The sequence below is a fragment of the Bombina bombina genome, chromosome 1 (genome assembly GCF_027579735.1).
Source record: "Bombina bombina isolate aBomBom1 chromosome 1, aBomBom1.pri, whole genome shotgun sequence".
In the NCBI taxonomy this organism is placed as follows: domain Eukaryota; kingdom Metazoa; phylum Chordata; class Amphibia; order Anura; family Bombinatoridae; genus Bombina; species Bombina bombina.
In genome coordinates this window covers 529204368-529218944 of record NC_069499.1, presented here as the reverse complement: position 1 = coordinate 529218944, position 14577 = coordinate 529204368, and the positions used below count along the sequence as shown (strand labels likewise).

At 34.7% G+C, this 14577-nt stretch overlaps 1 protein-coding gene across 1 annotated transcript; it reads right to left on the bottom strand.

The window, feature by feature from the left end:
• Window positions 1-521: 521 nt before the first annotated feature.
• LOC128638757 (gamma-crystallin 1-like) lies at window positions 522-4542 on the bottom strand. The gene is made up of 3 exons (XM_053690897.1): window positions 4534-4542; window positions 1722-1964; window positions 522-797 (listed from the first exon to the last, which is right to left on the bottom strand). Exons 1-3 carry the CDS (start codon window positions 4540-4542, stop codon window positions 522-524), a joined length of 528 nt encoding a protein of 175 aa, XP_053546872.1.
• Window positions 4543-14577: the final 10035 nt, after the last annotated feature.

Here is a 14577-nt window from a genome sequence, read left to right as displayed (position 1 = left end):
CTACATTTCAGTAAGCCTATGTTTATAATTTATTTTTGGAGATTTTGAGGACCAGAGTCAGCCAGGCCTGGTTTATTAATATATATTATTATCTATGAATTCACAGACTGCAGTTTTTCAACTAAACTGCCATTATAGTGTTAAAATTACATGTCCTAATCTGTTAAAGCATATAACTTTAATGCTAGAGACACTGTAATGCTATGTGTTTAACCTCCAAAGAGGGGTTAATCACATAGTTAATGTCCTGCTCGGGACCTGCAGAGCACTGCCGGCCCTAAGAGGAAACTGCTGCTGATCCAATCAGCAGCTCTAGTCAGGCAGCTAGGTTGTGTGAATAGTGCTGCTGATTGGATCAGTGGCAGTTAACAGATTAGAGCATGTCATTTTAACGCTATAAGGGCCTTTTAATATATTACTTATGTGATACATAAAAAAATTACTCACAACTAATCTTGAAAGAAAATTAATTTATTAGGCAAATGGCAATAAGCTTCAGCACATGAAAAAATGTCAACATTTTAATACAAGTCCATGATGCGTCTCAAGGATCCAACCCTGGCATTCATGGCTCCCCAGTCAGTAAATCTCCTGTATTCTCTAGGTTTTAGGAGGTATTGGCGCCCTCTGTAGTTGGGCTGTTCATAGAAGATCCAGATTCCCTCAAGTAAATTACAGGAGTGGATGTCATGATAATTGAATTCCTCATTCACGTGGGGACAATCCTCTGTTAATTCCATCATTTGACCTCTGAAGTCTTCCCTTTCATAAATTCTGATTCTGAAGGATCCACGATGCTATGATGGTAAACACAAAATCTTATAAATGTAAAAAGATTTTTATTTTTTATTTTCACGTAACTATAAGAAATGCGTGAGTTTCAAAAACTCTAAGACACCAGTGTCATATGGACAAAGACCAAAAAGGAAGTAAAGGGTGTCTGGAAAAAGCAAATAATAATAATTTTAAGAACTAATTTACATAATACTTAAAAAAGAAATCTAGGAAGGCTTGGCATTCTGGTTCTTTTGTGCCATCCAACAGGTACAGTAAATAATATATGAAATAATTTGATTACATATAACCATCTAGAATATTTTAATTGTTAGTGGTTTGCAGTAACATACGTCATCCTCAGGGGTGACCAAGTCTTAAAATGACTAAATCTTGGGAACACAAAGAAATCCTAGCTGTCTGTGTGATTCCAATGAGGGAAACATAATGAAATGGCTGGAAAATCAAGCGTTAGGGTCCTTTTTAATTTAGGTATTCTAAAATATTAAAGGAATCAGTAAATTTCACCCATTTACTTTAGACAGAAGGTCCAGTTTCCAGTTAGAAGCCTTTCCTCCAGTATAATGTAAATATCAAAATCCAGTTTTGTAAAGCAAAAATGTCCACTGTACAGAAATATTCAGAATCACATTAACCCCCTAGAAATGGTGGTAGAAGAGTTAATTTTGTATGTATTATGAGACTTATGATTTTCTTGATATATTTCCTGTTCTATTAAACTCTCCACTTAACTGCTCATCTACACCTTTCTTTACTACCTTATTTGTGATAGTCTAAAGACTATATTTACTAAACTATAAACATGCTTCTCATTAGCATAAAACAACAATTTGGAATTACTGCACTATTTGTCAAATTATTAAAAAAATCTTTTAAGGGAACAATCAACTCTTTAGCAGTTAACATGATAAAATACAGTATCTCACTTGAGGAATAAGCTGGCAGGACCTGATTGAGTCACTCAGACCAGACCAGTGCTGACAATCGGGGTACTCTCCCCTCTTCACAAAGTACTGATGTCCGGTATAGTTTGGACGCTCATATAACATCCAGTTTCCATTCTCTACTCGGATTGAGTTGCAACGGCTGAAGTGTGAGTTTAGTTCTGAACAGTCAGAGCTGCACTCGTAAGAGTGGCCTTGGAAGTTCCTGTCTTCATAGAAGATGATCTATAAGCAGAGTTACAATTTATTTTGATCATAAGATATTAATGTAATCCAATGACATTCCTCAAACTGTCTCTATACATTGCAGACTTTTAGGTTGACCACGGTCCTTTAGAAAAGCTTATAAAATAATTTCTCTACAAAAATACACATAGACATTAATAGTAGAGATGTGGTTTTGTGAACCTCTGAATGTGGAAGTCAGCCCTTCATGCTGCTGAGCTATTTTCGTTGCCAAAATAATTCTTGTGCATCAGCAAGATGCTAAAATCTGTGGAAATCCAGATTCTAGCATCTTGCTATTGCACAAGAATAAACACCTTCTTCTGCATTCAGAGGTTCACAAAACCTCTGAATGCACATCTTTAGTTAATGGTTATTTTTATTTATTTATTTTGGTAGAAAAATTATTAGATATATTTTTCTAAAAGATTGTGATCAACCCCTTTGTCGAACATTTTTAACACCTATATCCAGGGCTTGAAATTTCCAGTGGTCCACTATTGCCGGAACGACTTAGAAATTGCAGAAGAACTATTTAGAAGTTTGACTTTATCCTATCTTTAACAATGAGTGGACTAATAACTTTTTCCCTCTGGGCTAGTAGCTTTTAACTCCTGGCTAGTAAACCATAGAGATATTTTTACACCCCAACCTATATCTGTAATACAAACTCTCGAGTGTTGTTTACAAGGCTGGATTTTAGATTTTATGACATGTATAGGTTGAGTTATTTTGGCACCCATACTTTAAAAATGAAAGTCTGAAATCTTTGACTTGTAGTAGCACTTGACTGGAATTGCCAACCACAATTATCATATTAAAACTAAAAAAGAAAAACATGTGAAAAGTAGTGTTGATATAAATGCACTTATATATATACAGTAAATACTAGACATGATGATGTATTCAAAGCAAAAATTAGCCTTAGAATTACATGCAGATATATTTTTTACAATCATGTTATTTCTTTACATTTTGAAGATATAAGTGCAAAGGTTTAGTTTCTATAAAGTGCTCTAGTTTCTATAAAGTAATAGGCACCATCATGTTTGAACTAGTTTTTTATTTACTGTATCTCATTTATCAATTATATATTATTTAATAAAATAGAGTTTGTGGAAACACGGCTGTGTGAAAAACCTGTTAAATAATACTATGTTCCACAAAGCATTGTTTGGGCAGTCTCTTTTATTGCTTGTTTCACATATTTCGCTAATTGTCCTCAGCAGGAGAGTGAGAAAACGGGAGAATGTAAGTCCAAACATGGTTGCTCACATTACTTTATAGCCTTTCAGTGGAATTTAGAATATCAACACTTTTCAGAATTAAATTAAAGGGACATTCTGATCAAAATTGAAATGCACATAGTTGAATTATATATTTGAATAGAAACATATTTGCAATATACTTGTATTGGCAAAAATGCTTCTAGTAAAAGTTATCACTGTTTTAGTGCTAACAATTGTCTCTGCACGTGCATGTGAAGCATAGCAAGATATTGTCACTGCAACAGCATTTCAAATACTGTAGCAGTTCGGAGCGCCAGTGGGGCTTGTATCATGTCAACAATTAACAAATTGAATCATTATCAGATTGTGCAAGCACCTTAGACTCTTTGAGAAAGAGCTGTATTTAAAATGCTGGTGCACGGTGCATATTTAAATACACTTTTAAAACAGCTATAGCTTTTATTAGAAGCATTTTTGTATATTATAAAAATGATTCTATTTACTGGAATGCATTCTTGTGGAGTCCAATTTTGTCTGGAAAAGGGTATAAGATAAATAATACATATATTGCAAAGTTATTTAACAACTCATTAATTAAATATTTTATATTACAATCTCATACTGTTTAATATTGATTTAAAGAGAAATTAAACAAAAAATGTAATTCTTTATAACATGTTTAATTATGTCTAATAAATATAATTTCCAATATACTTCTATTATTTATTTTGTCCACTTTTCATGTAATTTTCCTGCTGCTGCCCTAGAGGGGCTGGTTGTGTATTCTACAGCAAAATGCTACATAGGAATTGCTTGATCAGTGCAACAGCTCACTTATATCTTTCCCTTACTGGTCACAGAAAAGAAAACAACATAAACATTTAAGAGATAAATCCCCAGACCGGAACCAAATATTTTTTTTTTAACTAATCATCCAAAAAGCTTTCATATTAATTTATTTTCTTTGCCAATATTTTGTAAACACTGCTGCTATAGAGTACTAAAGACACATGCATGCTCCCAAGCTACTACAAGCCTACCTAATTTTACTCTTCAACAAAGGATACCAAGAGAAATCAATCTGAAAAAAGTAAACTGGAAAGTGTTTTCTATTGCATGTTCTATCTGAATCATGAATGTTTAATTTTGAGGTTACCGTCTCTTTAAATAAGTGGTCAGTCAACCACTGTTTTAATGTTTAAGCAAGCATGTTCTCATATTATAGAAATCAATGTAAGTCAGACCTGGGTATAAAAGACTACAGTATAATTAATTGTATTTACTCTATAACACTCACTATATAACATGATTGCAAGATTACAATTTAGCTACTAAATTACCTTTCCCATCTCTGGTATGTGTTGGTTATGCAGATGATACAGTAAGGGCAAATAGTATTCCAATATATATCTCTTGAGGACAAAATCTACATAACAATATCTCAATTAAACAAAGAACATTGGCAAAGTCAGCACTCTCCTCGTCATGGGCTGGAAACAAAAAAAATCACTAACTCAGGCATGCAACCTATTATTTTCTGGTTTGCTGTTGAAACTAACAGAATTGTTTTGAACAAAAGACATTGTTGAGAATACTGCTGTTTAAAGGATTACCTCAGATATCAGCATGTGTTAGGGCTTAAATGATGTTAGTATTCCTTAAAGGGACATTGTACTAAAAAAGTACATCATGCATATGAAAGAGCAGTATGTATACACATTGCAAATATATCATTCTTTTTGTTTGAAAAATAAGTAAACGTTGTTAAAACTGAAACTAATACTGGTATTGATTTTGTACTTCATGCTTATCCTCACTGGCTGATAAAGTAACTGCCTCTGCTTAAAGGGACAGTACACTGTAAAATTGTTTTTATATTAATGTATGTTCAATGACTTGTTATACCAGCTGTAGAGTATAAAATGTATGAGAAATTGCATTTTCAGGTTTATTTGTGTATATGAAGTAGCTGGTGTTGTGCTCTTAAATCACAGCCTATTACAATGGGTTGAGCTTCAGGTAATATATCTGACTATGTTATCACTTTGTGTACACACACTTGCTTCCTTAGCTTATATTTGAAAACTAAAGCTCAATACATAGAGAGAACAATGGAAAATGATCATGTTATTACTTAACTATTCTGCGCCCCACTGAGAGTGTCATTTCTTTTGTTGGCTTTGTTTACTTAGGCTATTCAATAGCTGAGACTCCAGTATCAAAAGTTTCAGTGTAGGTTGGGATACCACAAGCTAAATCAGCTATTTAAAAGGCCAAAATAGGGGTAAATAAGCTAATTGTAAACAATTAAATACAATCCAGCAGGTAAAATGAATCATTGGGAACATTTCAAATTGGAGATATTTTTTGAGGTGAACTGTCCATTTAAGTAGTGGACAGTGCCTCTACAAGTATGGCATAAAACAGTGAATTTATTCGAGATAAGGATATGTGTCTTCTAGAGAACAAAAACTGAAATGTATTGTGATGAAAAAATGACTTCAGTGTTCCTTTCGTTAAATCGTTAAATGTCTCAATATTGTTCACTTTCAACTTTAGAGCTCAAAATTCCAATGTAGACCCTGTTAAAAAGACTACTTAACAGCTTTTGCAGGCATTTCTTCCATACACATTTTTATGAACATAATTGTAGGAGAAAAAAAAGATCAGAGACAGATGGGCAATTAAAAAAGGCAAGTAAAATTAGAAAAAGGGTAGATTATTCTACTTGTGAGATATGGAGCAAAGGGCTGATCTGGGTAAGCCTATTAGCAAGGATATAAGCAAATATTTGTATTATCCAATTTAAGGGCTAGATTACAAGCGGCACGCTAACTGTTGCGCATCAGCAATAAGGGGTTTATCACGGCTCTTTGCACTTGTCAGAAGCAGCACGTGCATTCCAAGTTGAAAGTAAATGCATTTTCTTGAACACTACTGCCGAGCTTTTGTTAACTGTTAGGTGAGTGCACAAAACACATCAAAAGTACATTTAAAAATACATTTACACTTACAATAAAACTATCTAATAAAACTTATTAAAAAAAGTTATAAAAGATATGAGGTCACAGGTGTTAGAAAATTAGGCAGGCAAAAGACTTTAACAAAGAGATACATACATATGCATGTCTAAGTATGTATGACAACATTTATGTGTGTGTATGTATATATATATGTATATATACACACACACACACATATATATATATATATATGTGTGTGTGTGACCTCAGGCAATGTTTGCTCTGGGGGGAGGGGGGGCGTGATTGGAAGAAGACGGATTCGTCATTGCTGACGTAAGTAGTATTTTCAAAAAACGGGCACTCATTCGTGAAAGCTTATATTCACTTTAAACACTTTATTAAATATGAATGTCATGCTTTCAGCTACTTGACTTCTCCAATGCACTTATATATGTCTATATCTGTATACATATGCATTTATGTGTTTATATGTGTATATATTTCTGTAAATACATATATACACATATAAATACATATGTATACACACATTTATATATATATATATATATATATATATATATATATATATATATAAAAACATAAATATTTAGACATGTATATGTATGTACCTCTATCTTAAAGCCCTTTGCAGTCCTTTTTTAAAACTCTGAAGACCTCATATCTTTGAGCCCTTCTAACTTTTTATTGCAATTTGTTAAAATTATTTTTATTAGGCAGTGCTATCATGAGTGTTTAGTGCAACTTTTTTGTTGAGCATGACAGTTAACCAGAGCTCTGAAGTTGCGCTATCCCAGCACATGATAAATTCAATTGTGCTTGAGCAAATGCGTTTGCTTTCCATTTGTAATACGCACACTACTTCCAACACGCAAAGAACCATGATTAAGCCCCTTTTCGCTCACGTGCAACAGTTAGCGCACCACTCGTAATCTAGCCCAAAATGTGCATGAAGTTTAAATAGAAATGTTTTACTCTAGATCTATTAACACTACACAAAGTATTTCTTTAAAATACAATTTAGTGTGTAGATAATTTTATCTTGTACAAGGCTTAATTAAGTACATTTTTTTAAACTAACAGTCACTCCTGATAAATTGCAGTATTTGTTCCATATAATTAAAGTGCATTTCATATATATATATATATATATATATATATATATATATATATATATATATATATATATATATATATATATATATATATATATATGTATGTATGTGTATATATACATATATATATGTATGTATGTGTATATATAAATATATATATATATATATGTATGTATGTGTATATATAAATATATATATATATATGTATGTATGTGTATATATAAATATATATATATATGTATGTATGTGTATATATAAATATATATATATATATGTATGTATGTGTATATATAAATATATATATATATATATATATATGTATGTATGTGTATATATAAATATATATATATATATATGTATGTATGTGTATATATAAATATATATATATATATGATATTGGAAAATTCACCCAAACGATGCATAGACAGCATTAACTTCAGCAATTACAATCCAGCCGACCTAAATTATTGACTAAATATTGGCAACAAAATAGACCATTGATTTCAAGAGCCAAAGAAACTTTATAAATGCTCAACACCCACCAGTCAGCTGATAACACACACTGGATAAACAATTATAATATTAACCACTGACCTCCAAATGATTGGACCAGAAAAACAAAATGGCGCTGCCCATGCCAACAGTGGCTAAGACCCTTTTTGATGATGATTGAATTGCGCCAAATAAAAAACACATCATCTCTATAAATTAAATGTAAAAACAAAGAATACATATCTACAAGATATCGACAGTTGTGACACGCAGAGAAAGAAGACTGACAGGAGAGGAGAGAATGCTGGACTAGCAAAATGAGGATGAGTGGCCAGTTTATTTAGAGCAGGGGGGCAGAATGGAGAGCAGTTGTATTTTCTTGTATATATTTTTTCATTTTTTTGGTGAACAGTAGCCATGACGGTGGTTGAATATTAATATAGTAACATAGTAGATGAGCTTAAAAAAAGTCAGAAGTCCATCGAGTTTGACCTATACAAATCTAATATACTTACAAAAAGCTCCAGTTGAGCATAAATTAATCCCACTAAAAGGTGACCCATTTAATACAAGCAATCATATCCATGTATCTAAACCATTTTTAAATGTATCTAGGGAATTGGCATTCACTACATCCTTTAGTAATGAATTCCACAATTTTATTGCTCTTACATTGAAAAAATGTTTCCATTGCAGGAGATTAAATCTCCTTTCCTCCAACCTTAAATTGTGACCTTTTGTCACAAACAGTTTTCTAATAAACAGAGCTTCTGCCATCTCTGTATATGGGCCTTGAATATATTTATATAAAGTAATCATGTCACCTCTCAAGCACCTTTATTCTAGAGAAAACAGACGCAGTTTGGCTAGCCTATCCTCTTAAATTCTCGATTCCCTTTATTAACTATGTGGCCCTTCTCTGAACTTTTTCTGGTTCTGCAATATCTTTTTTTTGTGATCCATTCCCAGAACTGCACTCCATACTCAAGGTGAGGTCTTACCAGGGATTTATATAGTGACAGAATTATGCTTTCCTCCCTTGAATCAATGCCTCTTTAAATACATGCTAATATCTTATTAGCCTTTGAAGCCGCTGCCCTGCATTGTGCACCTATCTTTAGCTTGTTATCTATAACTACTCCCACATCCCTTTCCTCCTCTGTTTGGCTAAGTCTTGACCCATTTAAATAATACATTGCCTGGGGGGCGGAGCTAACCGCCAACGAGAGCAGACACGTTTATCTGAGGCTTCCTCTTATAACCTTTTATTTACCTAATTTTAGTGAGATTTTTGACCTAAAGAAGCCATCATACCATCCACGCTCCCAAGTAGGAGCCCATATACACAGTTAAGGTGCATTTGGTCGCTTCTTCAGTGCAGCAATGGTGGTATAGTACTCTGATATGAAGAGGCCCTGGTGGCGGCAAATGGCGCCCATATCCCTCTAGAGCACAGACGCTAGCTAAAGCTATGTACACCTATCTTTATCTAAGGGACTTTAGAGGGTTTGAGTACTGAGAGCAGCTACATCGACTGGGACATCTGAAACCCCTATCTCCACTTGGCTCCTAACAATTGCGGGGTAACAACGCTCGCAGAGGGGCCGAACAGTTAAAGTGTGTGACCTAATATAGAATACAGCACGTCTGGGACACTGCCTTCCAATGGAGGACCCGCATGCAATCGTCAGATTCCTCCTGCGGGAGTTGGAGAGTAAAATGGATCGCCAATATGAGGACATTATTACGATCTGTAAGGAGAACAGATGCGATACTCCATTCCTGAACAAGAGCCTACCGTCCATAGATTATGCAGGTAACCCCTCTTCTCCTTATTGTGGAATGCCCTCCCAGAAAGAGACTTTGTCTGAGGAACAGAAGCGGCTCAGTAACGCTCAGCAATACAGCGCTGTTAGACACAGCTCACAGCCCCAACCCACCGCTGATGTCGGGAGAGATGCGGACTCAGGCAGAGATACGTTAACTGCGATCAGTTCACTTGATGACAGGTCGTGTCATTTTGCTGCTACTATCTCTCCTACGCTTGAGATCGTGGGACACTGCACAGAGAAACTCGGGATCTGCATGGAAGGAACTCCCCAGATAAGTATCCTGCCTTATGTTTCAAGCAAAGGGGTTTCTAGATGGCGACTGACATATATCTGGGCATTAACAGAGAGACCTGTTAGACAACGAATGAACGTCCCACTGATAGTATCGTTGCTTTTAAACGTTTCTGGGACAAAGCCCAAGCTGACACAGACTGCAGCTCCCTCATTGTTTGGCCTTAGAACTGGTGTGGGATAGATCTGGATCAGCAGCACCCCTGTCCTCTTTGCCCATCTTTCACATGCACAAGATGAGATATGTGGACACTGAGGCTGAGAGGGAATTAAACTGGAACTTACTATCTTCATTGCTGCTGTCTATATCTTAATAAGACTCTAAACCCTACTTTTTCTTTGCAGGTATAGATATAACATATAAAACGCTCAGACCAGATCCTAATAAATTTTTGATTAGACAGATATGTACAGCTTCACACTGCATACTTTTTACATAGATTCTATAGTCTCATATACTCTATTTAAGTTTACACTTCCTCCAGAAGAGAGTTGCTCATATAACTAGCCTGTTTACCTTTAGGTTTAAGTATTGTTTAATGTTATTGTATATTTCTTTAGTTTCACTCACATTCTATACACTAATTGAATATGCAGTTCCTATGTAAGGATACAATACTTGGTTGGTGTGTCTTTTTGAGTTTATTTGTTTGTTTGTTTTTTTTTACCCCCAAGATGGCTGCAAACATAACTTATACCTTTTGTGGAATGTTAAACTAATCCCCACACCCACAGACTACAGTTAATGACGACATGTACAAATTGTCTGATGTGCAGTCTACTGGGCACTGGTTATGACTACTTAATCTCCTAGGGGCTCTTTTCCCTCTTCCATTTAGCCCTTAGTAACTGTTTAATTGTTAATTCAGCTTCCAATACGAAATACTTTCTGAGGATAAGTGAACAGAGTTCAAGTTTGAATTTAATATATATGCTTTTCCTCCCTTAATAATTTCTCCCCCCAATAATAATAGCATTTGCTTACTAAGATATACTACATTACTGTAAAGCTTGCACTTTTATGGGGGCCATGTCTTTCAGCCATTAATTCAGCACACGTGTTGTAAACCAGACAGATGTAAAGTTTTATTTTAGTTATAGTCTCTCTCTTGACAATACCTTCTCACATGTATAAAGTGTCAGACCTGTGTAATGGTATGCTAGCCTATATTACCTTATATATTTTAGAAAAGCTGCCTTCCCAGACCTTGTTAAGGTTATGATATGAGGCATAAGTTAGACACTTGAGATGTAGGCTATATAACATGTTTAAATTTTTATTTGTTCTGGCTATTATGCTGATTAACAGGGGATCAATCTACCTAGGCTCCTTAAAAGTCCTCATAGTAACTTCTGATTATGTGACCTGTTCTCAAGTATTAAGCGCCTGTCTGCTCACTGTTAATGTTTGCATTTTTAGCACATCTGTTGGCAGTTTAGCGCTAGTGCTTATAAATGCTCAGATACCTTTACGTCACACTCTTATAATATAGGACCAGAAGATAACCTATTTAGTTATATTATATATTATTGCTAAAGGGATTCTATAAAGTGCCTTACCTCCCTGCAGGTTATGATGTGTACTACTAATGTAATGTGTTTATTATACGACCAAATATATCTCATCGTTCCTAAACAGTTTATTACCTTCTCAAATGTTACATGGAAATGTATATTTTCTATCAATCTCCACTTTAATTAGTGGGCAAGCTTGCTACGCAATGTTTAGATAAGCTCACATTTTGCCTGTTTCGTTACTCTCTAGACCAGTCCTGAGCACCTAAGTAAATTGCTAATATCGTGACATGTATACATTCCTTTGTAGTTTATATTTGTAATGTTTGGGTCTCCCTGAATGAATCAACAGAGTGGCCTATAGCCCCTACCTAGGTACTCCATTTTGTGTTGGAATGTTACTTTATTCCACTATATACTCCTAAGTAGACTAATGGACACTTATGAGTCCACACCAAGTATCATATGCTATTTACATTTATATATGGCTCCGCCCCCCCCACCCCCACCTCCTTTCCCTATGCGTATAGCGGTGCTTACCCGCTGAATATCCCCTTCCCCAATACATCTCAGCCCAAGAGCGGCTGATTTCAATGCTAACCCTCCACAGGCTGTTATGTCGGTCTTAGATTAAATATTATTAGAATGTGGAGTTCATACGCTGACATTATAATATAAAATGAAGTTCTGTTTCATCTCGCCTAAGATACTGTCTATCTTCATAATCAGAATTGAAATGTATTTTTTATTGCTTTATGCGCATATTGCTTTCTCAATAATGCTTTTTTATAGACAATGTATTACTTTCTCTGTTGTAACTTTGGCCTTAGGGCGAGTCCTTGTTGTGATGTTACATGCTTTAACTTCAATAAAAAAATTATTTAAAAAAAAATAAATAAAAAAAAAATAATACATTACCTGCTTATTTTTACTTCCAAAATGTATAACCTTGCATTTTCCCATATTAAATATAATTTTCCATTTACCTGCCCATACTTCTAATTTTTGCAGATCCCTTTGTAACAAAAGTTCATCCTGCTCTGACCTAATGACCTTACTTAAAGGGACAGTCAAGTCCAAAAAAACCTTTCATGATTTAAATAGGGAATGTAATTTTAAACAACTTTTCAATTTACTTTTATCCCTAAGCTAATTCTAGAAGGTTCAAATGCTAATTTCTTAGACCTTAAAGACCGCCTCTAATCTGAATGCATTTTGACCACTAAAGGGCATTAGTTCATGTGTTTCATATAGATAACAATGAGCTCATGCATGTGAAGTTAACCTGGAGTGAGCACTGATTGGCTAAAAAGCAAGTCTGTCAAAAAGAACTTAAATAAGGGGGCAGTTTGCAGAGGCTTAGATACAAGGTAATACAATTGGAAGAAATCACTTAGCGCCTACTACTAAATGAACCCTTAGCTCTGATGGGTGACCCCTAGTGGTCAGAATCGTTTAAGGAAAATCAGAAAATATCAAAGCGCCAGCTGACTGGCAGGGTTCAAAAATGTGAAACCTATTCCTTCACAGTAAAGTTAAAACAAAGTGGTTTATTTAAAACAATATTAAAATATAGCTTCTAGGCACCTTTTGGACAATCTCATAAAGGTGTAAAACAGTTAGTGTTCCTAAGGCAGATGGTGAACAAATTCGGTATACATATAGTGGATTATCTTACATACATCCACATGTTACAATTAACAATAAAACAATAAAAGGTGCCTTCGAGATGAACAATAAAACAAATGGTCCTATAGCAGTGTTACCTGTTGATAAATAAACTCTCCTATAGCAGTGCTACCTACTATAGTTATCAGACCGGTTTATAGTTTATACAATAAAGCATATGGTTTTGTGACAATGTTCCCTGCTAGAATTCTTACACAGTTCGAAACAGACCGGTTAGGGATATCTCTAATACGGTTATGTTCAAAATTGCTTTTACACACAGATATAACCAGAGCAGTTTTATCCCTCTGGAGATATATTTCTAAACAAGTTGAAAGTGGGCTATGGCCCCAAAACGTACTAGTTCCTTTGGTGCTTTTAGCTGAAAGAATAGAACCGATCTACTGTACCTCACAAGGATCAGTGACCGTTCTCCGCTAGCGGAATGAAAAGAGGATGTGTGCTAACTACACGCTAATTATGTGACATAATAATTTGTGAAAAAGTTAGAATAAACAGTGCTAATTAACAAATCCCAGATGCAAAAAAGCAGAAAACTATACAGATAATTCAAAAATTAGTGATACTAGTAAACAATGTGAGACGATACTTCAAACCAAAAATTCGGCAGTGAAAAAAGGTGTATAAAAATCAAAACTTTAAAACACAGATGTCTCCCAAATAATAAAGTGTACTTCAGAGGATTCCTCAGATATCACTAGTGACCAGCAGGATTACAGCCTACAAAAAAATAACAAATAACAAATAACAAAAAAATAGAGATTACAAATAAGGTAAATCCATTAATAGTCAGTATTAAAGTGTTCCAGGTTACGATAATTCCCCTTTCTGTGGTTTAACAGTCTGTAGTTTAACAGTCTATGTGAGGTATTTATTGCCTGTAGCGGGGATTGGGCTTCAGTGTCAATAGACAATTTTCAGCTCCAGCGTCACCCAGGTTTATATTCCTTCTGCCGAAAGAAATAATAATAGTGCAGATGGTTTTTAAAACAAATAAATGAATTGAAATGCTACTCACCAGTCGACGCGTTTCGGTCAAACATAGACCTTTTTCAAGACTCTCATATAGATAACAATGAGCTCATGCATGTGAAGTTAACCTGGAGTGAGCACTGATTTGCTAAAAAGCAAGTCTGTCAAAAAGAACTTAAATAAGGGGGCAGTTTGCAGAGGCTTAGATACAAGGTAATGCAAAACTGGGGAATGAGTAATCAAGGTTTGGGTTAGATTAGGGGTATGTGGGTTGTGGGTTGTAATGTTGGGGGGGGGTATTGTATGTTTTTTTTTACAGGCAAAAGAGCTGAACTTCTTGGGGCATGCCCCGCAAAGGGCCCTGTTCAGGGCTGGTAAGGTAAAAGAGCTTTGAACTTTAGTAATTTAGAATAGGGTAGGGCATTTTTTTATTTTGGGGGGCTTTGTTATTTTATTAGGGGGCTTAGAGTAGGTGTAATTAGTTTAAAATTGTTGTA

Bases quoted from the DNA above. Each gene is read 5' to 3' on its own strand.
- LOC128638757 (XM_053690897.1), bottom strand. The intron at 798-1,721 runs GTGAGATACTGT...TTACCATCATAG, and splicing joins CCTGCCAGCTTATTCCTCAA to CATCGTGGATCCTTCAGAAT.